This window comes from Garra rufa, chromosome 5 (assembly GCF_049309525.1).
Source record: "Garra rufa chromosome 5, GarRuf1.0, whole genome shotgun sequence".
Lineage (NCBI taxonomy): Eukaryota > Metazoa > Chordata > Actinopteri > Cypriniformes > Cyprinidae > Garra > Garra rufa.
In genome coordinates, this window is record NC_133365.1 from 1591546 (window position 1) to 1618896 (window position 27351).

The 27351-nt window shown below is 37.1% G+C and overlaps 1 protein-coding gene across 3 annotated transcripts in view; it reads right to left on the reverse strand.

Moving 5' to 3' along the window:
* Positions 1-5021: 5021 nt before the first annotated feature.
* clip2 (CAP-GLY domain containing linker protein 2) overlaps positions 5022-27351 on the reverse strand; it is a 67933-nt gene continuing 45603 nt past the window's right edge. The window contains exons 8-17 of one of the 3 annotated variants that reach the window (XM_073841115.1): positions 26420-26480; positions 25833-25937; positions 19451-20416; positions 16629-16686; positions 16271-16354; positions 15456-15612; positions 9100-9259; positions 6852-7040; positions 6653-6715; positions 5022-6575 (exon numbers count right to left, since the gene is read on the reverse strand). In XM_073841115.1, the coding sequence (XP_073697216.1) occupies positions 6564-6575; positions 6653-6715; positions 6852-7040; positions 9100-9259; positions 15456-15612; positions 16271-16354; positions 16629-16686; positions 19451-20416; positions 25833-25937; positions 26420-26480 (1855 nt within the window). In that variant the 3' untranslated portion in view covers positions 5022-6563. Of the gene's footprint in view, positions 6576-6652; positions 6716-6851; positions 7041-9099; positions 9260-15455; positions 15613-16270; positions 16355-16628; positions 16687-19450; positions 20417-21718; positions 21770-25832; positions 25938-26419; positions 26481-27351 lie in introns of all 3 variants that reach the window. The other 2 variants (XM_073841116.1, XM_073841117.1) reach the window with 2 other exon arrangements.

The window sequence follows — 27351 nt, forward strand, 5'->3', positions numbered from 1 at the left end:
TAAAAGATGTACAATGTACCCATACAATGTATTTTTAGCTATTGCTATAAATATACCCATGCTCATTAAGACTGGTTTTGTGGTCCAGGGTCACATATTAAAATGTAATCAAGTAGGCCTAATAATAGTCATTTTGTATAGTATTTGAAGTCTGTCAAACAACAAAGACTTGAGAGCCACAGAACAGCCTTCAACAGTTTGGCTGATTTGTTTTATGTTATGTCTCCCCCTAACGGCGCACTATTGTAAAGCGTTTATCATGCTGTAGTGGCTGGTCATTAGATTTGCTAGTGGAAATCATGTTCTTGCTTGCAGATATGAATCTTCTGATGGCCTTTGTTCCCATGGTGCCCATATGGCCTACATATTTTGCTCTCCGGATATTGCACTTACAATATACAAACCAGTTAGATTAAAAAAATATATCATATCTTCTGGATGAGTTGAAGGATGAAAATTCCGTTGATAACTTTTTTTATTAAGCATGTCTCTTGATATATATATATATATATATATATATATATATAGTCAAGCCCGAAATTATTCATACCCCTGGCAAATTCTGACTTAATATTACTTTTATTTAACCAGCAAGTTTTTTTTTTTTTTTTTTTTGACCAGAAATGACACAGGCTTCTCCCAAAAGATAAGACCATGTACAGAAGGCATCATTGTGGAAAAAAAAAAAGACTTATCTTTTATTTAAATTTGAACAAAGAGTGGCATGTCCAAAATTATTCATACCCTTCTCAATATTCAATAGAAATGCCTTTATTGGCTATTACAGCAATCAAACGCTTCCTATAATTGCTGACCAGCTTTTTCCATGTCTCCACTGGTATTTTTGCCCATTCAACTTTAGCGATGAGCTCCAACTCTTTCAGGTTGGAGGGTCTCCTTGCCATCACCCTGATCTTTAGCTCCCTCCACAGATTCTCAATTGGATTTAAGTCAGGACTCTGGCTGGGCTACTGCAAAACGTTAATGTTTTTGTCTGCTAACCATTTCTTCACCACTTTTGCTGTGTGTTTTGGGTCGTTGTCGTGCTGAAATGTCCACTGGTGCCCAAGGCCAAGTTTCTCTGCAGACTGCCTGATGTTGTTGTTGAGATTTTTGATGTATTGCTCCTTTTTCATGGTGCCGTTTACTGTGATTAGGTTCCCTGGTCCACCGGCTGAGAAACACCCCCAAAACATTAGGTTCCCACCACCATGTTTGACAGTGGGGATGGTGTTCTTAAGGTTGAAGGCTTCTCCTTTTTTATGCCAAATGAAGGCTACATCATTGTGGCCAAACAATTCAATTTTTGTTTCATCTGACCATGAAACAGAAGACCAGAAGTCTTTTTTTGTCTAGATGAGCATTTGCAAAGGCCACGCGGGCTTTTGTATGCCTTATCTGGAGAAGTGGTGTCCTCCTTGATCTGCATCCGTGGAACTAGGGCTGGACGATAAATCGAACGATATTGTGAGGCGCGTTTAGTCAATGAAGCCGGTACTTTGATTAGTAGTAAATCTCCATCACGTGCGTTCAGCTGGAGCGGCAATTAATACACAGAGACGTAAATCTCTTGACAAGCTACACCAAATCGTGCTCAAAATCAAATGCGAATCGAATGCGATTTTGAGCGCGATTTGGCGTAGCTTGTCAGAGATTTACGTCTCTGTGTATTAATTGCCGCTCCAGCGGAACCTGAGCGGAACGCAAGTGATGGTGATTTACTACTAATCAAAGTACCGGCTTCATTGACTAAACGCGCCTCACAATATCGTTCATTTATCGTCCAGCCCTACGTGGAACCCAGCGGTGTGCAGTATTCGTTGGACTGTCTGCCTTGCGATGTTGCCACCAGCAGAGCCCAGATTCATCAGGATGGCCTTGGTGGTGATCCTTGGATTCTTTTTTACCTCTCTCACTATCCTCCTGGCCAGCACAGGTGTCACTTATGGCTTCCGACCACGTCCTCTGAGATTTTTCACAATGCGGAACATCTTGTATTTTTTAATAATACTTTGCACTGTAGCCACTGGAACTTCAAAACATTTAGATATGGTCTTATAGCCCTTTCTTGACTTGTGAGCAGCCACAATGCGCAGCCACAGGTCCTCAGTGAGCTCCTTTGTCTTAGCCATGACTGTCCACAAACCAACAGCAGAGAGCTTCTGTTTTTCACCTGTTGAGTTGATTAAAACAGCTGTTCCCAATGAATCAGGGTAATTAAGATGCTTAAGAACAGCTTGGACTATTTGGAATGGTATAGAACTTTGGTTTTTTACCATAGACTGTGACAGTTTGCAAAGGGTATGAATAATTTTGGACATGCCACTTTATGTTCAAAGGTAAATAAAAGCTGAGAAATATTTTTTTCTACACTGAATAAAATAAAAGGGGTATGAATAATTTCGGGCTTGACTATATATATATATATATATATATATATATATATATATATATATATATATATAAGCCATTGACTTCCATATTATTATTATTTTTTACCCATTATCATCCAGCCAACTAACCTACTGTAGCTACTACAACGAGAACTACTGGTATCAAAAATAAAAATTCTGTCATTTAATCACCCTCATGTTGTTTCAAGCCTGTGAAAGTTTTTTTTTAAAGAATGTGGGTAACCATACAGTTTATGGCCCCCAATGACTTCTATGGTATTTCTCATACTATTGAAGTCAATGGGGACTAGGAACAGTTAAGTTAGCCACATTCTCATGTACTGACCACTAATCTTAATATTACTACATCTCAATATGGTAGAAAACATGACAGTAAACTTTTCAGATAAAATGTTAAATAAAAGCATGACATTTTCAAATGGCACCATTTGTTAAGAATGACAGCTGAATTCTGAACTGAAAAAAAAAAAAAAACATTTAAAAAGAAGATAAAAAATCTTAGATGTTTACTAAGATCCTTCTATTATCTATTGAAACCCAAAATAACATTTAAAATATCAGTAATCTTAATCAATTAGTGGGTACTTTCAATTGGAAGGTGGCTGTCCCAAAACCTAACCCATACATTTCAACTTCAAATGATGTTGAAAAAAATGTCAAAAAATCTTTTTGATTCTTTTAAAAAATATATCATTTTGAGGTAAATGTGTTCAAAAGTCTAAACAAATCTGTATAACTTTAAGGAGCGTCACTACCAAACACTTTTCTCTGCAATTAAGCACACTTTTTTGGGGACTTTTAGGTTTTAAATGTTTACAGCTGTTCAGAACTGTGCTAGTTAACCATGTGTTGATCTTTGCATATTTGAGCTAGGTTTAAAAGTATCTAAAATTGTCACTACCGAAACAGTTCGGTGGAGTTTCAGTAGTGACATCTTTGTTTTTATTCCATAAATTTGTCATGCCCGAAACATGTCATCATTGCAGTGGTGTTAAGTATTTGAGTAAATGGACTTCGTTACTGTACTTAAGTATTTTTTTGGCTACTTTTTACTTGTACTGAGTATCAAAAATATAAGCAACTTTTACTCTCTACTCGACTACATTTTTTATGTAATATATGTACTCTTTACTCCACTACATTTGAACGTACACTTACCGTTACTCATTACATTGTGATTGTGCGCGACAAGTCGGCATCTTTTTCTGCTATGGGTAATTTCTTGAGCGGAAGAGGCGATATGGCCATCTGCAGGGTGCTGAAGGTACTGGATGCTATTTCCCTATGTGCTAAATGAGACTACTCCACATGAACGTGAACGGAATCTTTGTGCAGAATTAAAAATCCCCATGTGAGTGATGTTATAATGTACAGTAATGATGCTATCCGTTTTCTTTTAAAGTTTCTTTCAGAGACTTTATGCCCTTTTCCATCAGCAAAAGTGAATATTTGTATGCCATCAAGGCATCGTGAATTGTCAGATGAAATAATGGATTTTACTTTTTTTTTGTCCATTGTTGACTGAAAATACCTTCTTGAAGAACATTTGTTTACTTGTGCCTTTTTTGAACATTTGAGTTTGACTGAGACTGACTTGTTCTGCCATTTTGAAACATTAAGGTGTTCAATTTCATTTCTATATTAGGATATAAATAAATTCTCACAAATAAACGGTATCTTGTTACACACATTTCTTTGTGTTCTTTGAGCCTACATTCAGTACGAGTAAAATACTTAAGTTCTTTTAAAATCAGATACTTTAAGACTTTTACTCAAGTCTTATTGGAATTGGTGACTTGTAACTTGTAAAGGAGTAATTTTTACAGTAAGGTATCTGTACTTTTACTCAAGTATGGTTTTCGGGTACTCTTTACACCTCTGCATCATTGTTTCGGTAGTGACTGAAGGGAACACATAATCCTCATTTTTGGTGGAAATAAACAAAATTTTAATACAGTTATGCAATTGTTTTCGTATTTTAGTATGTTTTAGTATGTTTAAAATTCTGTAATGTGATGTGGTCACTAAACATTTGTCACTACTAAAACATGGGATGTTTTGTCAAAAGGTATACTGAATTATCTAAAAATATGTTATGATAGTTTTTGGCGTAATGCATATTCAAACTAATATATCCTCAACTTTGAAATCTGTATGATCAACCTTTTGGCTTTTACAAAGAACAAATGAATTTAAAATACAACAAACCTCATAAATGATTCTTGAAATATTGGTGAAAATGTAACTGTTATTCATTTACCTTATTTTTTTTTTAAATAAAATAGCAAAAAAATATATATATATTTAAAATGTAGATGTAAGCAAAATCTGAATAGGTCAATATAACAATTCTAATTAAATTATTTATTACTGTTTCAGTAGTGACAAATTTTGGGGAGAGGACAAATATTCAAAACTTTCTGAAAATACAATATGAAAATGAACTGCACAGATCCTAGAAATGACGTTTCCAACTCTGACTTTGGACAAATTCTGTAAGATGGCTCATATAGTACATAGTGGTGAACTGGAAAGTGCTTATATTGAAACCCTTCCCTTTTGAAAATGAAAGAAAGCCATTTGGTACAAATAATACACGGCAAAGTGTCTCTTTTGTTAATGTTTAATTACTGATTCTTGGGAACCATTACAGCAAGTGGTGAGTGAACTGTTTCCCAACAGATAAAAGGCATTTTTATCGAATCCAGCTGCAATCTAAAGCAATTTCAACTGCAAAACTTGGGGCCAGCCCTATCATTTTCCCTATTCTTTGAAAACAAATGCTTTCTTGGTTCTAATGACAATCACATCAGTATAAAGTTGCTTAATGAACAAACATGACCTAATTGCACAGTTTTTCATCCACATGGTCTTTCAATTCTGGAATATCATTGAGCAGACACTGATTTACGGGATAGCAGTTATGTTTTGTATGGTTTCTGTTACTACAAAGATCTGTATGGACAAAGAGAAATCTGATCAGAGAGAAAACGCAGTCTTTATTGAACTTTTAAGGGAGGTACTACAGTGGATCTCTTCCTTTTATCAAAATTAACTTACTTGTATATGACAAAAAATATTAAATATGCAGTTTTTTTACTTTAAATATTAAATAAAAGACTGTGTGGGTGTAAATAAACATGCTTTTGCAACGATGATCCAGCTATATCATTTGAGCAAAATGTATTTTCAGAGGTGAAACATTTGCTATATGAGGAAAATGTAATTTCAATGGGAAATAGTCAAAATTGCAGCTAAAATTGTCACTTGTGCATGTAGTACCTCCTCTTAAAGAGTGCCAAGAAAAGATTTTCTAATCTAAATGAAAAGAAATGATTCAGCAAATTATTCAAAGCAAGAAACAAAAGATGTTTGTTCATTGTTCATTTGAATTACAGGTTGGGACTTGGCATTGTCTGCTAATATTGTATAGTATTACAAAAGTATCCACTAATATTGAATGAAACTGCAATACTGGTTCTTGAAGCTTTACGGTGCACCTTGACTTGCTAATTCTGTTGAACATGGTTGCTGAATACTGTATAATTCATACTTTAAAATTCATGTCTGGATAAAACAATCAACACAAAAATGAGCAGGTATGGAATGAGGGAGCCTGTCTGTTTTATTTACTTGTTTGCTACAGTATCTAGTGACCAGTGACCAGCCCAAGACCTTCAAACCTTATGCTGGAAGTTGGCCAGTGATATACCATTTTTAAAAAGCATAATCAGCAAATAAATTAAACAGTATAAATTGAGGCCAAAAGTGTTTTCTAAACTGCAAATGGTTACAGCCAACTGAGAGTATAGCAGGGTATTGGACTTTCCGAGGATTCAAGTATCCTGACCAACATTCTCTCGTTTGTTAAGTCAGACATCATTGTCCATCTCGGAGGTAGTTTACAGGGTCGGTGTGTCAGTTTGTCCCGTGTTGTACCACTGACCTTAAAAACCACTTCCGTTAATGTCTTTTGATAGCATCATTTTAGATATTCTTCGATTTGTGGTTTCTGTTTGTTCCTCTATAAAGTCGTTGTTTTGGTGTTAACTGTAAACAGAAAATAAGATGTCCAGTGAAGCATTAGTCCAAAGGTCTAGGCATCAAATTGGCTTCATCTTTCCCATCCGAGAACTGTTTTAGCCCTCATCAGTGTTCTTCCTACACAGAGAAACAGAGTTTAGGATGATGGAGAAATATAATGTCTCTACATTTTTTTTGAACAAAGATCTATTAACCTCTTGTGTGAAGGAAGTGTCTTCTTGATGGATTCCATTTGCAGAATTTGCACTAGCGTGTGCCTGTGAACACAAAGACTGAGTAAAAAACAGAACCTTACTGAATTTCAATATTAGTGTGTGAATTGAAAATAGTGTTCATTGAAAAAATAGAAACAGGAGCAAGATGAGGTGAGGCATTAAGTGTCTGCATGTTTACTTGGTTCTTGTCCGGTCGGGTCCGCATGGCCTGAACTAGCTGGTCCACGTGTTGGTTGTGTTCCAGAGCGTTCCTCAGGGCATCTTCTGTGCTCAGCAGCCTTTGACGCAGACGGGCCACCTCTGTGTCTGTAGCAGATGGGTCCATCATCGAGTATCGACGGTGGTCTGGAGACGACCTCTCCCGACCCTGAAGGAAATCGTACATTAATAGGGATGCACATACATCAGTGAACAGTCACAGTCACAAAACAGTTTATTATATAATAAAAGTATCATCTGTATATATAAAAACCTTTTTTTTTTTTTTAGATAAAAAATATTTTTTTATGACTTCCAAAATAAACATTTCCTGATTTACTCACGCCCATGTCATCCAAGATGTTCATGTCTTTCTCCAGTTGACAAGAAATTAAAGTTTTTGAGGAAAACATTCCAGGATTTTTCTCCATATAGTGGACTTCAATGGGAGCCAGTGTGTTGAAGGACCAAATTGCAGTTTTAAAGGGCTCTTAGCCGAGGGATAAGGGTCTTACACTCTTAAAAATAAAGGTGCTTCACGATGCCATAGAAGAACTTCTTTGTCTAAATGGTTCCTTAAAGAACCTTTAACATCTGGAGAACCTTTCTGTTTCACAAAATGTTCTTTGTGGCAAATAAGGATCTTCTGATTATAAAAAGGTAAGCAAGAAACGGTTCTTTAAGGAACCTTTGACTGAATGGTTCTTTGTGGAACCAAAATGGTTCTTCTATGGCATCGCTTGAAGAACCTTTTGAAGCACCTTTATTTTTTAAAGGGTATGTAGCAAAACAATCTGACATTTTCTAAAAAAAAAAAAAAAAAAAAAAATTAAAGATTTAGGGCGTTTTCACGCCTGCCTCATTTAGTTCGGTCGAATCGTTTTCCCATCTCGGTGCGGTTTGTTTGGGCAGGTGTGAATGTAGCAATCGCACTCGAGTGCGCACCAAAAGCGGACCAAAGAAGCGTACCGAGACCTCCTTGAAGAGGTGGTCTCGGTACGCTTTCAAATGAACACTGGAGCGGTTCTTTCATGGTGAGAACATAATCCGAACTCAAACAGATCCAAACCGCAAAAAGTACTTTGTCTTTTTGGACTAATCCAGCTGCCGTAGTCAGCTGCGCTGTTCATTATGGGATGAGGACAAGTATTTGTTGACAGTTAGCGCTTTAGCAACATAGCCCCATGGCAGCTCGCAGATAAACTTGGAGTTGTGAGGAGGTGCGGAGCCTCATAAATTTGGTCTGATGATCATATTAGGTCCCAACTTTCGAAAACTCACAAGAACACCGCAATCTTCTCATTGTTTAGCAGTTTAGAAAATACGTTCAATGACACAAATCTGGCCAACGAGTGATGTGGATGTTGTCACATGACTGCATTTTGGTTCGTTTCAACTGGTTCAGACCAGAGCAATCAGTGTGGTGTGAAAAGGACCCAAAACGGCAGAAAAATGCTGCAATGTATTGTTTGTTGCCCTTGGTCCGGACCAAATGAACCGAACCACAGATGTGAAAGCACCCTTATATACTTTTATCCACAAATGCTCGTCTTGCACTAGCTGTGTGACTTCACACAGTACGTAATCACGTTGGAAAGGTCACACGCAGTTGTTAGTTCTTTGCCTGTGTACTCCATTTCAAAAAGGTGAAAAACTCCATCTCATTTTCTCCTCCAACTGACATCACTGTTTTAACTTTTTTTGCAAAGGGTGTTTGACTTTCTTTGCATGTTCACTTTATAAACACTGGGACGGTACTTCCGCCTACGTTACGCATGACCTTTACAACATTAGCTAGTGCAAGACAAGCATTTGTGTATTTTTTTAAATAATTTTGCTAGATAAGACTCTTATTGTTCAGCTGGGATCATGCAGAAACTGCATTGAAACTGCAATTTGGACCTTTAACCTGTTGACCCCCATTAGAGAAAAATCCTGGAATGTTTTCCTCAAAAAACTTATTTTTTTTACTACCGAAGACAGAAAGACTTGAACATCTTGGATCACATGGGAGTGAGTAAATTAAGTGAACTAATCCTTTAATAAAACTTTGAACAACAACCTGTTCTTTGAATTTCTTTGTGCTTTATTTACCACAAAATTAAAAAAGTATCACAGATCTAATTAGCAAAAGAAAATGATCTTACATTTAATTTAAACCTGTCAGCAATGACATGAGATGTTTGTCATAAAACAGCGGCAATGGATGTAGTCCAGGTAAATCTTACCAGCAGCAAAAGTTTCTCTCGCAGGGTTTTGATGTCATCCTGTAGTTTCTGTTCTTTCACCCTCCACTCGGCTCTGTGGACTTCACGGCTAAGGTCGCGATCCACTCCTGCAGAGTGACGCGGAGATTCCAGCAATAACACCCGAAGCTCATTCAGGCTCCTGATATACACACACAGAAAAAGACAATAAATTGCAAAAAAATATAATTAATACATAAAAATTATTAGGGCAACATCCTTTGGTTTTGTAGTGTATGCTTGACCTATAACAAAGCCAACAAACCCTGCAGGGGTGGGGTCACAGTAATCATTTATATCATGATATAGTTATTTTTGCATTAAACAAGCTCTTTATGATATCAAAATTTGTGTCACCAGTGTCAATATCACAAAAAACTAAGGCTGTCATCGCCTAAAGATTTTTCTGATTGACTAGTAGTCGTTCATTTTAAGCATTAGTTGACTATTAGTTGCACATATATTAATAATAAAAAAAACAGCAAGGAGACTGCATTAATGTTCTAATAATTTATTTATAAACTAGTGCTTTCTTTGTTTTCAGCTTCAGAAATGAAATCGACGACACTGACTCGTCATCTCCCAGTAGTCGATGTGCCTGTATGTATGTTTCATACAGATTACAATATTTGTTTTCTATTTGAACTGGTTCATTTAAAAGCAGATATTTCATGTCTATATTTTTCATATCTGTAAGGCAAGTATACACAGAGGTTTTGCGCAGAGACTGAAACGGCAGAAAGCACATCCTGTTTGCTTTCATTATTTTACTTTATTTTTTTGGAGCGCACACAAATAAACAGTCTTTACAAATTCCAAAAATGACGGAGTATTTTAAGAGCAAGTGACCGTAGTGGCGCCTTCATCTGTCATGCAGTGAGCATGCTACTATTCAACTTCCACACTCCGCGCATTTTCCTAGGTGAACATTAGATTGAGCCGTCATTGGAAAGTTGCTACTACATCCATATTTGAGGTCATTTTTTAATATATCGGCATCGGCCGATATCCATGTTTAGTAGCGCCGATTTAAAGTCAGGCATGTCTGCGGGCAGCCCCGTGTTGTTGGTGCGGTAAAACGCGCTGCTGTGAAGGACCCCAAGCCAAAACTTTTTTAAAGGGGCTATATGGAACTTTTCCCCCAAAATAAACGTAACAATAACCTTTTTATTTGACCATTTATGACTCAAACATCTCCTGATGAGCATACTGACACCTTGTCAGCTCACAGTGGGTGCACCTATAAGCCTGTATCCTATTTTTCCTATTTTCTGTCGGGTTGGATTTTTCGCGCGCTGTCTGCGGATGTGACGTCAAGCGCGTTCATGTTAAAACGTTTCAGATCACTCTGCCACCACCGCTAGTCATATACAGTCGTGGCCAAAAGTTTTGAGAATTACATAAATATTGGAAATTGGAAAAGTTGCTGCTTAAGTTTTTTATAATAGCAATTTGCATATACTCCAGAATGTTATGAAGAGTGATCAGATTAATTGCATAGTCCTTCTTTGCCATGAAAATTAACTTAATCCCGAAAAAAACTTTCCACTGCATTGTTAAGAAGGCTTCAGGGCGTCCAAGAAAGGATTGTCTCCTAAAGAGGATTCAGCTGCGGGATCGGAGTGCCACCAGTGCAGAGCTTGCTCAGGAATGGCAGCAGGCAGGTGTGAGCGCATCTGCACGCACAGTGAGGCCAAGACTTTTGGAAGATGGCCTGGTGTCAAGAAGGGCAGCAAAGAAGCCACTTCTCTCCAAAAAAAAACATCAGGGACAGATTGATCTTCTGCAAAAAGTATGGTGAATGAACTGCTGAGGACTGGGGCAAAGTCATATTCTCTGATGAAGCCTCTTTGCGATTGTTTGGGGCATCTGGAAAAAGGCTTGTCCAGAGAAGAAAAGGTGAGCGCTACCATCAGTCCTGTGTCATGCCAACAGTAAAGCATCCTGAGACCATTCATGTGTGGGGGTGCTTCTCATCCAAGGGAGTGGGCTCACTCACAATTTTGCCCAAAAACACAGCCATGAATAAAGAATGGTACCAAAACACCCTCCCACAGCAACTTCCAAATCCAACAACAGTTTGGTGAAGAACAATGCATTTTCCAGCACGATGGAGCACCGTGCCATAAGGCAAAAGTGATAACTAAGTGGCTCGGGGACCAAAACGTTGAAATTTTGGGTCCATGGCCTGGAAACTCCCCAAATCTTAAAACTTGTGGTCAATCCTCAAGAGGCGGGTGGACCAACAAAAACCCACTAATTCTGACAAACTCCAAGAAGTGATTATGAAAGAATGGGTTGCTATCAGTCAGGATTTGGCCCAGAAGTTGATTGAGAGCATGCCCAGTCGAATTGCAGAGGTCCTGAAAAAGAAGGGCCAACACTGCAAATACTGACTCTTTGCATTAATGTCATGTAATTGTCGATAAAAGCCTTTGAAACGTATGAAGTGCTTGTAATTATATTTCAGTACATCACAGAAACAACTGAAACAAAGATCTAAAAGCAGTTTAGCAGCAAACTTTGTGAAAACTAATATTTGTGTCATTCTCAAAACTTTTGGCCACGACTGTATATTGCAAACAAACTTAGTTTCTCAAACAATATTTGTATTTGACTGTTCTTACCTCTGTAAACATAATGTTGACTTCTTTGCAGCGGATGACTTGTGAAGTGTGTACGTACGAGCGCGCGCTGCGAGAGCGAGCAGAAAGGAAGAGCAGTTCCGTTTTTTGGCTGCAGGTGTCAGTCGCGAGTTTAAATTTCAGAAAGTTACACATAGCCCCTTTAAGATTCAATAACAGTTCTGAGAGATAAATGTAAGGCTTAAATTCTGTCCTATGGCCATATATTTACTATATATTACTAGTAAACTATGAAGTGTTGCTTTCACTTAGTGAAAGAAAAGCATAGAACCATCGGGAACTGGCATAATGCTACGGCTGGTTAAAGGTTTGCTTGCAGTTAAGTTTAAAGACTGTAGTCGAAAACGATCAGCAGCTTGCTTGCTAACATATTAGCCACAGTGTTATAAGTTCTGTTTTATTTTTCTTGTATTGGAGTCAGAAAATTTCACTCTGTGCTTGGGGTGGAGAACGTGGCAGCTCTCACAAACTATGAGCGTTGCGATTACTCCGCCTCGCTCGGAGACGGTGATGCACTGAGGGTGGTTATATCCGGGGGTCTGGTAATAAAAAAATGCATTCTAATTACTTGTGGGTGGGTCGCGGGTGGATGAGATAAATCAATAACCAAATTTTCTAAAATTTGAACCTTGTTATGTGGTCAGGACCATGGCGCCAGCTTCTTTTTAAATATATTTTGATGATTGCACCTGATGCACCCGCTCCCAAACCGTCCTCTCCGTCACCTCAGATACTGCGAGTTTATACCTATGGTCACGTCCAGATGTCAGTAAACGTTATTTTTTTTCAGCATGGATTTGGCTTAAAAGCACGAGTGGTTAAGCCTATATACTGTAAGTGTACTGTTAAAATGAACCATGTTTTCATCATATCATCATACAAAACTAAGAATTAGAATAATTGTAATAGGAAGATCGTGTGCGGTTAGCTAAATCAGAGAACAAATATAGGTGCAGGTAGGTGGCAGGCAGATTACACTATTGCCTGATTTTGCTTTATTTCGTCGTCAAAAGTATTCTGAAACAAGTCACAACTGAGCCGCTGTGCATCTCCATTTAAACAAAGTGGTGTTTCGTTTATGAATGAACGTGCGTTTTTAAACGAATCTAGTGAAATTATTCAATTTTCCATTCATAAAGAGAGTTGCTTTATTCAGGAATGAATCAGCTGTTCAAACGAATCAAATGAATGATGTGATTCAGTAATTAAATCAGTGTCTTGCCGCCATCTGCTGGCAGGTCCTCTCAGTTATATAAATCACTTAAAGTTTCTGTATTCAAAATTTTATATTTAAAACATTAAAGTTTAACATTAATCTCAGCTCTTAAACTTTTATGTAAATGATTAACAGTTTTTATATTATCTGTTTTATATATTTAATACTTGGTCAGGTCGATTTGTTTGGTTAACTTTGGTTAAATCTTTTATAATAATACTGTGCAGTGCACAAAATCAAGATCCGAAAGATGGTTCATTGTGTTCATTGTTCATGATGTTAAGTTTAGAAATGATGTGCATCCACTTATTATTAGTGTGACATTTTAGCATGCAAATAAAGGGAAGAACTTCAAGATATCGGCCCTAAAAATCGACAGCACATATCGGCCATCGGCTGACCCTGACCTCTAAACATCGACATCGGCTATAGAAAAACCCATATCGGTCGATCTCTACTGTGTTTACAAGAATACTTGCGCATCTAAAGAATTTGTCAAAATGCTCATCTTTGCATGTCTCACACAGGTTTCTCACACAGGGAAATACGGCAAAATGAGTTCGCTTTTACTGCTGATTGTCTTTCAATGGGTTTAAAATCACTAGTTTTTTTTAAACCGCAATGCTTATAAGCGTGTGTGGAATATACGTTTTTGTGACCACGTAGCACATCAACGTCATGTCAGCATGTAACCACGATAGAGACAATAGTCCAAAATCTTACCAGTAAACAAATTTCTACTAGTTAATCGTCCACCCAAAACTGATTCAAATTGACATCAATAGTATTTTTGGTACTACTATGAATGTCAATGGTAGGGCTGGGAATCGATTCCAAAAAGAATCTATTCCTCGATTCCGAGGCATTGGGAATCGAGAGTCGATTCCAACGTTTGGAATCGATCCTCTCAAGGGGAACCGACTCCTCATTCAGAGCCGTTTTCAGTTCAACAAAACTTACCTCTTAAACGGAAGGCTGCATTCCACGAAGGCTGCATTTCGGCTGCAAGTCAAACGTCGATTGACGAAAATAAACTTAATAAAAATGACTCATTACTAAACTTGTCTGAGTTTAAGGATGCAGCCTTCAGTTTGAGAAGCACCCATTAATTTGCCTCGTGCTCGCTAATAGTTATTATAGTCTGATAGATTTCCACGAAAAGATTCGTTCGGATAGATAATTTAAATGAACCAGTGCAAAAAAACGATTCAGATGTTATTTTACGGGAGAACTGGCTCATGTTGTCCACAATTTCGAGCGCTGCACGACAGAATAAATCATGATGTGTCTTGATCTTATTTACATCTTAAATAAATGCTCATTTTAATCTTTCTATCAGCCAATGTCAATGATAACTCTGAAAGAAAACGCAGAGATTGACAGCTGTGCCACGAGCTCTTATATCAGTGTTGTTGTTAAAGTTCTGTTTATTTTGTTTCAGTGTATAGTTTGCTAATTGTGTCATTTTATACACGTCACGTCTTGTTTTATTCATGCAATAAATGCATGTCCACTGCTGAGCTGTGGGTTACAAATGCATACAAAATTACAATTTGAAATCAGTCAGATCTACAGAAAAATAGTATATACACATATATGTATGTATATGTATATGTATATGTATATGTATATATATATATATATATATATATATATTTTTTTTTTTTTTTTTTTTTTTTACAAAGGAAGCTTCATATTATGAGAAGGTAACTTTATACGACCTTTACATCCTGCATTCATTGTGAAATTAGCTTCCTCCAATCTAAAAAACAAGAATCGAAAAAGAATCGAAACAACAGTGAGGAATCGATTCTGGAATCGAATCCAATCGATTCCAGAACCAGGAATCGGAATCGGAATCGATTCCAAAATTTTCGGAATCGAACAGCCCTAGTCAATGGAAACCAAAAGTGTTTGGTTACCAATATTCTTTAAAATATGTTTTTTTGTGTGTGTTCCACAGAGAAAAGAAACTCATACAGGTCTGGAAAGTCTTGAGAGTAAGTAAATGATGACAAGATTTTTATTTTTAGGCGGGCTATTCCTTTAAGGGCCAAGGCTAAACCCCTGACAGGATATTTACTGTCAGCATGTAGCATTGATTGAAAAGACTAAATGACGTTTTGGCCACAGATTTAATCAGTGTAATTGTCTTCATTAACTTAAATTGCTCTTGAGTGGATTAAATCAGCAATGGTATATGGGTAACCATTTATCCTAGAGTATTGGGAAGCAATATAATCCAGATGATTGTTCTCCATGACAGATTTAAAATAGAGGCTGGAGGACTAATTTCAAGTACTATATTCAACTGTAGGACAGATGATCAAAGCATGTCTTGAAAATGTACTTCAACAACTAAGACAATAATTTCCATGTGGCTCATGCTATTATTTTCATCTCGAGTGGTTAAAAGCTCACTCACACCTGTAATAAATCACAAAGTGTCTTCTCCTCCGCCATGTTATGCTCTTTACCTCTCTTTCTTCAGAAGCTCCTGGCTAATAATCACCAGCTGGCCTGATGCATCGTGGGATTTCTTGGTCATGGACTCCAGCTCCACCTCCAAGCGCGCCTTTTCCTTAACGAGTCCATCTACCGCCTTCTCTCCCAATCGAACCTTTTCCTCTAAGGCTACACACAAGATGCAGATGCATTTATTAGCTGGGTTTCCATCCAAAGTTAAATTGGAATATTGCATAAAATTTTTGCAAATAAGCACCATTTCCATTCAAAGAGTTAAAGAGAACAAAATCGTCACTTTCTGATCAACTGGCACTATATATCTCTAAGAAAACTAGGAGAAGCTACTGAATATAATAATTTTCATATATAATTAATGACTTGCACCTAACAGTGAGCAGACAAAACAGTGAATGCAGTCGTGGATTTTGGCTGCTGTTTGTGAATGTGGTCATGTAAGACTACGGAGGCAGTTATACATAAATACTTTGCTTGGGAATTTCAGAATGACCATAACATTTCAGATGCTGTGCAAGATCTGTCCACTGGTTTGTCAGGTATTTATTCAAAGGCATTTCCATCTCCCTTTATTAGCTTTAACTTTTTTTTCCTCACAAGTCAAAAAACCACCTCAAGCGAGTGTAAAAACTTTTGAAACTTAAGGGATTTTCTTTTGAAATTTGGTGTTCATCACTCTTTTATTATGCAATAATTCAAAATGTGCATAAAAACAGGGTGATGGAAATAGCTACTGTTAGAAGGAGAACAAATTATCACTAGCATCATCATTTGTTATTTCGCAAAAGAGCATGTTAAATGCAGTAATTACCAGTTATTTGGGTCTTCAGGGCATCTACTTGGGTTGTTAGAGTGGATACTTCTTTTTCCCTTTTTGTGAGTTTCTCCAGAGTTTCTAATAGAAAGTTGAAGTTATAAACACAGTCATAAAAAAACTATTTTCACATGTTAAAATGTCTAAAAATTACTGCAGTTATTTTCATTTGTAATAATATTTCACAATATTACTGTTTTACTGTATTTTTTGATCAATTAAATACAGCCTTGGTGAGCATAAGAGTCGTCTTTTAAACACAAAAAAATCGTACAAACCCCAAACTTTTGAACAGTCGAGTACATTAATTACTGAATACACAATCATTTTTAATTGTCATTATTTGTACACATACCTTCTATATTTTGTTTAAGTTTAATCTTCTCTTCAGAGTTGTCATTATTTTCGATCATCTGGATGGGCAGAAAACATATTTAAGCGAACTTAAAAAAAAGTTTTTTGAAGTACAGTCAACAATCCTAAAGGTTTTGGAATTTCTGTTAGAATTTAATTAGAACATAAAGGAGTAGTTGACTCCCAGAAAAACAATTACAAATCATTTACTCACCCCCTTGTCATTCAAGATGTTCATGTCTTTCTTTATTCGTAAAGAAATGTGCTTTTTTAGGAAAACATTTAAGGATTTCTCTCCACATAGTGGACTTCTATGGTGCATGTGAGTTTGAACTTCCAAAATGTGGTTTAAATGCAGCTTTAAATGGCTCTAAACAATCCCAGCTGAGGAAGAAGGGTCTTATCTAGTGTAACGATTGGTTATTGTCTAAAAAAAGACAATTTATATACCTTTTAACCTCAAATGCTCATCTTGTCTAGCTCTGCGTCAACTCTGTGTATTCCGGTTTAAGACAGTTAACACAGGTATGTCGAAAAAATCTCATCTCATTTTCTCATCCAACTTCAAAATCATCATACAAAGTGAAAAGGCAAAGAAGATCCTACAAAAAAGGTTAAAACAATGATGTATGATTAATTTGAAGTTGGAAGAAAATGAGAAGGGAGTTTATCGACATACCCTAACTGTCTTGAACCAGAGTACACAGAGTATGCATGCGCATCACAGAGCTAGACAAGACAAGCATTTATGGTTAAAAAGTATATAAATTGCTATTATTTTAAGAAAATAACTGATTGTTTCACTAGATCATTTAGAGCCCCTTGAAGCTGAATTTAAACTGCATTTTGTAAATTCAATCTCAGGGGCACCACAAGTCCCCTATATGTTGAGAAATCCAGAAATGTTTTCCTCAAAAACATAACTTCTTTACGACTGAAGGAAGAAAGATATGAACATCTTGGATGACATGGTGGTGAGTGAATTATCTGTAAATTTTTGTTCTGGAAGTGAACTTCTCCTTTAATACCAAAGGGATTACACAGGGATCATCTAAGCATTAAATAAGATCCTACTGGATGAATAAAAAAATGTATAATATTTTTTCAGGATTTCAGCTTATCCAGGGTGTCTACAGGTTTGACCAAGTTAAATTTAAGACATTTTAAGACTTTTTAATACCATTTTCAAACAAAATTTAAGACCAAATTGAAAGTCCCGCAAAAGTCTAGCACAAAACTATGAAGATATTTTAAATTATTATTTTATTTAACTGATTATTCTTGGGAATATTCAACAGAAAACACTATTCCAGAAGAAGAAATTATTTTCTATTCCATGACAAAGTCAAGGCTCTCACACACTTTGAAGCCAATGTAACAGTGTAACAAACACGGATTTTGAGTCATGGATCGGATAATTTTTCGGATCAGAAAAAAAAAAAAGTTTGTTTTTTCCTAATTACTGAATGCTTACTTTAGGTAGGCTACTTCTCATCCACAGCAAAAACTACTATCTGAACTAAAGTTCAGTAACAAAACAAGAACAATTACACAAATGACAAGTGTAAATGAATACAACATAAAGTTAGTAATAAAATCAATAACACTAGTATTCAGGAGGGGAAATTTAATAATTAATTGTAAAATAACTAGTGTTTCTCACTGCAGGTATTTATAGGACGCTGTCTCTTTAAGGCCAAATGCACGCATCTCTTTCTCAGCTGTTTCGGTTCACTGAAGACATAAACGACTGTTAAACAGAATACCAAAACGGGTATTAATACATGACTTGGTATGTACGTTTCCGTTCAAATAGCAGTTAAAGAGGAATCAATCTGTGTGAATCGCGCCGCGCGCCTCTCTCTCTCTCTCTCTCTGCGCGTGCTCGCGTCAGGTGTGTGCGGCAACGTAAAAACATGTGCTAATTATAAACTTTTACTCTATGATGGTTAAACTCAACAGTTAATCTGCAAATCAAATGCGTGTAGTTGGGCGGAAACCCGCTAAATCTGGCAACACTGAGGCGTTGTCAACTTGTCAAGCAAGCGCGTGTCTAGCAACAGAACAGATTTAGAACGTGCGCAGGAGATTCTCCTCAAAACGATAAACTTTTTCTTTTCAAAGTGTAAAAAATTTAAGACCCTTGGATTTAGATTTAAGACAAATTAAGACATTTAAAGGCCTTATTTTAGGACAACGGAATTTAAGACTTTTTAAGACTTTTTAAGGATCCGCGGCCACCCTGTTATCCAGTAGGATCTTGATTCTTATTCATCCCATTAGGATTCTTAGGACTGGTTCCAAATATGTGACCCTGGACCACAAAACCAGTCTCAAGTCGCTGGGGTATATTTGTAGCAATAGCCAAAAATACATTGTATGGGTCAAAATTATTGATATTTCTTTTATGCCAAAAATCATTAGGAAATTAAGTAAAGATCATGTTCCATTAAGATTTTTTGTAAAATTCCTACTATAAATATATCAAAATGTAATTTTTGATTAGTAATATGCATTGTTAAGAACTTAATTTGGACAATTTTAAAGGTGATTTTCTCAGTATTTTGATTTTTTTGCACCCTCAGATTCCAGATTTTCAAATAGATCCTATCCTAACAAACCATACATCAATAGAAAGCTTATTTATTGAGCTTTCATATGTTGTATACATCTCAGTTTTGTAAAATTTTACCTTATGACTGGTTTTGTGGTCCAGGGTCACATATATGCAATCGAATTTTAGTTCTGAAATTCTGACTAATCAACAAAGTAAAATTTCTCCACATTATTAGCAGAATAATTAGTGTCCTAGAGTTCACTAACATTGACATCCTGGGTGGTGTGATCTGCCTCTACAGCTTGCAACCGGTTCTCACTGACTCTCAGCTTCTCCTGCAGAGAGAGGATCTCTGCTCGGCTCTGAGCTTCAGCCTTCTGCAGGGCCTCATAATCGACCATCTTCTTCTCAGCCAGCTCCAGCTGCTCTTTGAGAACTTGTGTGGCCTTATCCTGCTCTTCATGAGACTTATCCAACTCGCTGACTCTCAACTCTGCCTTCTGAAGCTTCTCCAAGACATCTTTAAACTCCAGAGTATGTTGGTTGCTCTTGGCTTCCACCTGGATCTTCCAGTTCTCCTCACTCTCCTCTAGCTGGTCCCGCAAATCCTGAAGCCTTGCACGTAGATCTTCACGCTCTTTGGCCATTACGGCAGCATCAATCTCATGTTTGGCCTTCAGGTTCTCTAGCTCCAATTGCTGCTCCATCTTTAAGCTCTCGAGAGCTGCTCTCATCTCAGGTGTGGTTCCTTCACCCTCTCCTCCGGCAGTATCACCTGCTCCACGATCTCCTGTTAGTGATGCTTTCAACTCTTCTAGAGCACGTTGATGGTCTCCAACCAGAGCGTCAAGTTTGGCTTTCCAGCTGTCCATCATCTCCATGTTTTCACGAGTGGCCTGCTGAAGTCTTTGCTTCAGGTCGGAGATCTCTTGGCCTTGACGTTCTGTGGTGGCTTTAAGGCGTTCAACTTCTTTCTGGCTGCTGCTCAAAGATGCTTCGTACCTCTCGCGTAATTGGCTGCTCTCTTCGCGACGTTCACGACCTGCAGAGAGAAGCTGTTCCCTCAAAACCAGAGTTTCCGAGCTTATGCCTGGTCCGCTGTCTCCAGCATCTGTGCCTGGACCAGAGGAGCCTCTCTGAAGCCGTGCCTGGAGCTCCTCGACCTCAGCCTTGCGCAACGCCAATTCCTCTTCCAGCTGCATAACACGACTCTTCTCCTCAACTGTGGTTTGCTAGAGGACAGAAAAAGGGTCAGAAATCCTGCATCTTCCATCTTTTATATGCCAAAACCTCCGGTCCTTCTGCTCAGGGGCAACTCTCAAAGGATTTAGCCATTTTTCGACAAGATCTTTGACCTTAGTTTTAGGATTTAAACAGAGATTAAAACTAAAGCAAATTTTAAGTGTTTTTCAATACAAAAATGGGAAAAGCTTATTATCAAATGACAAAAAGTAATGAAAATAACAACATAAGCTACTAAACTAGGGACGCACAATATACACTGAGAACCATAATAGTAATGGTCAATATTGAGTAAATCAGCAGAGGTCCTAATACAATTAAGTAATTACCATTTTAGGACTATTAAAAATTATATATGACATTATTTTCATGACACATAAACACAACTCAACAATACACAATTCTGTGAATTTGTAATCCTGTCCAGACACTTTTTTTCCGTTAAAATATAAAATACTTTCATAATGCACAAATTACAAATAAATTTTACAAATTAACTTTTTAAACTTTTTTTAACAATTAATTTTCTAAAACTGTATCATTTAAAATGGTTTATAAAATGGCAATAAAATTGTATTATTTTTGCATTATAGTCATTTTTAAAAACACAACCATATTTGCTATCTGTAAAAAAAAAAAAAAAAGATACATATGATATATTGTGCATCCCCCAAATAAATATTTATGTTGTTGGTAATCAGTATGAAATATCTTGGAGAGTTGCCCACTAGAACTAGCAACCGGACAGCGATACAGGCATGAAAAGCAAACAAGCAAAAAAAGCATTTGCTTGCCCTGCAAACATTTCAGTGAATGGCCATTTCTTGAAAAATGGCTCTTGCATGTGCAAAAAAGCAGATATAGTGCAACCTATGAAACTACACCAGCATTCCCGTTGAATTCAAGCCCAAGCAAGCCTTTCTCAGTCTGTCCATCTAAAAGCGGCCAGGCAAATATGAGATGGAACGGCACACAGCAAGTCCAAAGGAACGCAGGCAATCACTACTAGGATTCAAACTATGATTAAAGAAACAATATTTAAAGATGATTTTCATTTCATTAAGCACACCAAACATTAATGTTAGTCATTGTGGAGTCATCTGAAAATTTGATAGTTTAAAGAAGAATATCATTAGAGGTTATCAGAGATCAGATAATACTACAAGAGTTCATAGATGCAGTCTCAAACCACAAGAGAGAAGTGAGAAAAGCACACATCTAAATATAATTTTCATATTGAAAATAGAAGATCACTCTGAAAACCACACAGCGTGTTACTCCCTTTATATCACCTTGACACTCTTGCCCAGCCTCATTGGTGTTGGCTGGAGCCTGCCTTTGACCTGTTGATAAATGTGAAATCCTGTTGATTAGAGTGCCTGAACTGTGCTGCCGCCTTTCACTATCATTCACAACGACAGCCACATCTACACTTTTACATTTACTCAAGTAAACGTGAGGCCCTGTTTATTAACTATGTCTATTAAAGGGATAGTTCATGCAAACATGAAAATTCTGTCATTAATTACTCACCCTTCATGTTGTTCCAAACTCTTAAGTCCTTTGTTCATCTTCGGAACACAAATTAAGATATTTTTGATGAAATTCAAGAGCTTTCTGATCCTGCATAGACAGCAACGCAACTACCACATGCGTCAAAAACTGACACAGAAGAGAAGAAATTGTTAAACGAAGTCTTAAAATGAAAGGATTAGTTCACTTCCAGAACAAAAATTTACAGATAATTTACTCCCCGTTTTGTGATCCAAGATGTTCATGTCTTTCTTTCCTCAGCTGTAAAGAAATTATGTTTTTTGAGGAAAACACCTCAGGAGTTATCTCCATATAGTGGACTTCAATGGTGCCCCCAAGTTTGAACTTCCAAATTGCAGTTTAAGTGCAGCTTCAAACGGCACTAAACGATCTTAGCCGAGGAAGAAGGGTCTTATCTAGTGAAACGATCTGTTATTTTCTAAACAAATTGACAATTTATATACTTTTTAACCTCAAATGCTCATCTTGTCTCGGCTGCCATGCACATGCTTGGTCTGTGTAATCCGGGTTAATACAGTTAGGGTATGTCGAAAAACTCCTATCTTGGTTTCTTCTTCAACTTCAAAAGCATCCTACATCTTTGTTTTACCTTTTTTTTGTAAAGGGCGTTTGATCTTTTTTGCATGTTTACTGGGATGGTACTTCTGCAGCAATGTACTGTAGGACGATTTTGAAATGGGTAAGAAAACGAGATGGGAGTTTTTCGACATATCCTAACTGTCTTGAACCGGAAAGATTCACGCAGACATAGACAAGAAAAGGACAAGTGTTTGAGGTTAGAAAGTACAGAAATAGTGAATTTGTTTTGAAAATGATGATTGTTTTGCTAGATAAGCAATTTCCTCGGCTGGGATCATTTAGAGCCCTGTGAAGCTGCATTTAAACTGCATTTTGGAAGTTAAACTTGTCTATTATACGGAAAGAAATCCTGAAATGTTTTCCTTAAGAAATATAATTTCTAACTGAAGAAAGAAAGACATGAACATCCTGGATGACAAGGGGGTGAGTAAATTATCTGTACATTTTTGTTCTGAAAGGGAACTACTCCTTTAAGGTTGAACCACTGACGTCACATGGACTATTTTAACGATGTCCTTACTACCTCTCTCGGCCTTGAATTAGTCAGTTGCGCAGTTGTCTTTGCAGGGTCAGAAAGCTCTTGGATTTCATCAAAAAAAATCTTAATTTGGGTTCTGAAGATGAACGAAGGTCTTACAGGTTTGGAACGACATGAGGGTGAGTAAGTAATGACAGAATTTTCATTTTTGGGTGAACTATCCCTTTAAGATATGTTTTGGTCAATCGGATCACAAGTAGAAAAGGGAGACACATTCCTGGTAACACTGCTCTTTTAATTTGTCTCTTTTGTCCACTTTCAACCACTTTCCTGATTACTTTGAGGGAAGGGTCTATGGGTATATGTATGGACGTATTCCTGATCTTTCATCTAATATTGAAAAATAAGCCTGCACATTTTACTTATGAATACAAAGGGAGACCATGGAAAATGATTCCAAAAAGCAGCAGCTTTTAGTTTTGTTTCAATGGCTGCAAAACGACACTAAACACTGTGGGTTTGTGTTAGAATAAAGACTAATAAGACAACGCCGACATTTTTCACCTTCATCCCTGCTGAAAAAAACAAGCATATGCTGGTTAGGTATGTTTCGAAGCATGTCACCTGGTTTAAGCTGGTTTTTGGTTGGTCATGAGCTGGTTGAAGCTGGTCCTGAGCTGGTTATAAGCCGGCTTTGAACTGCTGGTCCTAAGCAACTAGCTCCTGCTCAGGACCAGCTTAAACCAGCTGCCATGCTTCAAAACATACCCAACCAGCATATGCTGTTTTTTTCAACAGGGGTACCAAACTTTAGTTTAAATCCTGTCTGGTTAGCGCATCCAACATCACGTTAAGTATTAGAAAGTCTTTAGTGGCTATTTTAATGAATTCAACCACATGTGCATCTACACCAGGGATAGGCAACATCGGTCCTGGCGTGCCAAAGCTGAAAAAACCTCACCTGCCTGTAGCCCTAGTAATTCTGAAGACTTTTATTAGCTTGGTCAGGTGTGTTTGATTAGGGTTGGGGCTAAACTCCGCAGGACAGCAGCACTCCAGGCACTCTGCACTAATGAGTTTTCAACTATCTCTAAAAGTGGTTGAAAGTGGACAAGCTCAAAATGTTTCAGACCCCGTTTATACCTGTATTTTGCGTTCTCAACTTATGATCGTAAAACCACAATGCTAGAATTTTGTTGGTGGTTGCCAGAGTGTTGCTAGTTGTTTGCTAGGACATTGCTAGACATTAGTTAGGATGTTCATGGTAGTTACTGGGGTGTTGGTCAATAGAGCACTGGTAGGCATTTGCTAAGGTGTTCTGGTTGTTTGCAAAGGCATTGCTAGACAGTTACTAGGGTGTTTAGGGTGTTCTGATTGGTAGCTAGGGTGTTGCTAGGGTGATCTGGGTGGTTGCTAGATATTTAGAAGGGTCATTAGGGCATTAATAGGCAGTTGTTAGGGTGTTCTAAACAGTCACTAAGGAATTGCTAAGGCAGTTGTTTAGATCTTTCTGCAGGGTTCCCACACCTTGGTTAACTTCAAATTTAAGGACTTTCCAGGTCCAATATCCTAAAATTCAAGGACTTAATGTGAGGACACATTTCAAGTAAGAGCAAGCTTATATTGTGTTACCTTGTAAGATACATCGTTACAGTTTTCATGTGTCAATCAAAACTACGCAAAAAAAGCTTTTTTTTTTTTTGCAATATGACAGAGATCTGATATTCTGTTTGTCGTATTTCTGTTTTGCATAAAACTTAAGAATATTCGGTACATCCTATACTGTATTTTAAAATGATCTGATATTAACTTTTGCATGGATATTATTGAAAAGAGCGTAGGCTCATGTAAATAGAAGATTTAAGATATATGAATATGCTTTTAAGTTTTCTTCTTTAGTGAGCCAAATATCTTGAAACTTGCATTTTTCAGGCATCACGCTTCAGCCTATTTTTGCAATGTTTCAAGGTGTGTCTTTGAAACTTTTTGGTGCCATCGTAGTAGTTTCATCTGCACTTGTTGGCGAAAACACATTAGCGGATATTTTGGCTGGAAACAAGACAAAAAAATCTAAGTAAGACAAGCATTTTTTGTCGTGTAAGACCAGATATGTGATGAGAACGATATCTGGAATATTATTTGAATGACTAATAATAACTGTTATGTCTTAGCAACTACCTCTAATTGTAGAAAAATAAGGGCTACAAATACAGCATAGATGTGTCAGTGGGGGTTTGTTTCACAACCCTTTCAAAGGTTGGAGGCTGTATTTCAGCATCTAAGACATAATATGAAGACTGATGTGAGGAAATGAGATTACGGTGGAGAAGATAACTCCTCAGCTCCACCTGAGGGTTTCAGGCAGATGCTTAGAGAACAAGAGAACACAGACATGAGAAAATATTTTGCAAATGAAAGGTGAAAGCAGTTCTTGGCTATCAGGAGCAACGCTGCCCCACAGAGACAGGCAAAGATCTCCACCGCTCATGACTTTGGGGTTTCACAGCAATGCAATTTCTGATCAGAGCTGGAGTAAATTCCAATTAAATCAACACTGTAAATGCAAAAAATGGGTGAAATTAAAATAATATCTGATCTTTTCTGATCAACAAAAAGAAGTGGCATTAAACATATCTAGTCATATGAGAGCTAAGTTGAATGATGGAGATCTCAGGCCTGGTCAATCAAGCACAAGCAGTGGCGACCGACAGACATGGGCTCTAACAAAGGGACAGAAACATGGCAATGGGAGAGATGGCTACAGGCTGGGGTGTTTTATCTCCCTGCATGTTTACCATCTTTTCCTCTAACTCTTTCTGAAGCCGCTCTGCTTTGGACTTTTCCAAATGCAGACACTGCTCGAGCTGCCGAATACGGGCATGCTCCAGTTTGGTCTGAGTCTACAGAGAGAAAGAGAGGGGGAAACGGAAAGACCAGAGAGAAAGAGATAAAGAGACATACGTAGGTAGCACAGAAAAAGATTAACAGGCTCTAGCTATTCAGCGATCGTAATACCAAAGTGTGAAAACGTTTAAAGGCAGGGCATAGTATGTTTTCACATTCGGCATGAGAGTATAGGGCTGGATAAATGAAGAACATATTTAATACATTTACAATACATACTGTACATTTAAACAGATATTAGAGTAGACATAATTTTTTCCAAATGAAAATTAGGCTTTTTAAGTACAGTGTGTATTGTATGTGTTTGACAGTCATTAGGTTATAGATCATGCTTAATATTTAACGCAACTCTTTTTTTTTTTGTAGACTTAAGATGTTTAGATAGAAAGACATTCTAAATGAACCAATTATATCATTCAGTGATGGCATCAATAGAAATGTATTCAAATTGAAAAAAGTACACAATGTAGTAAAGTACCTCCAGGTCTCCTTTGGTAATGGACTCTTCCTCAACTCTGAACTGAAGATCTTCCACCTTCCTGTCATGACACATAATGACCACCAGGTGTCAGGGAATTTCTCATTTACTTTTTAGTTTGTTGCTTTAATAGATACACAGCAGTTTTGAACTTTATACTGACGCCTATTGGCATGAATGCAGGATAACACAAAAACAAAAGTGCTTAAACACATAGAAATACACTATTTGCAAGTGCATTTGTTATCCATAACTGTGATATAAAGAGTAACATGTATCAGAGGATAAGCTGTATCTCCCTACTAATCTAGCAAATATATATATATAATAAATATACACAGTACACACATATAGTATGCAAACATAAAATTTTATATTAAATCGATTAATCGCGACTAATCGTTTTGCAGCTGAACATCATATACTGCCGGCTATGATTAAGAGAACATCTGAAAATTGAGCGTTTTTGTGCCACAACAGTTTTTTTTTTCCCACATCAAATCACATTTTGTAAATGGCAGGTAAATGAACAAAATATAAAATAATGTCAATAACTCATGGCTAATCTTTAAATGTGGAATTCTTCCTAAAAGCTGTGTGGCGAGTGCAGGATAACTGCAAAAAAAACCAACTTTAAAACCATAAGGAAATAGTTTTCTATATTCTATATCTTCTATTCTATTCTATATTTATTTAAAACAGTATCCCCCGGTTTCACAGACATGGCTTAAGCCTAGTCCTAGACTAAAATGTAAGTCTGAGCTGTTTCAGCTGAAAGAAACTTGCACTGACTGATCTTGTAATATATCAGTGCCTTTGTTTTGTCTCAAGATGCACACCAGTAATGTTTTTTTTTTAAGGCACATTTATAAAAACTACTTAAATGTCTTAATTGAACTATGGCCTAATCCTGGTTTAGGCTAAGCCCTGTC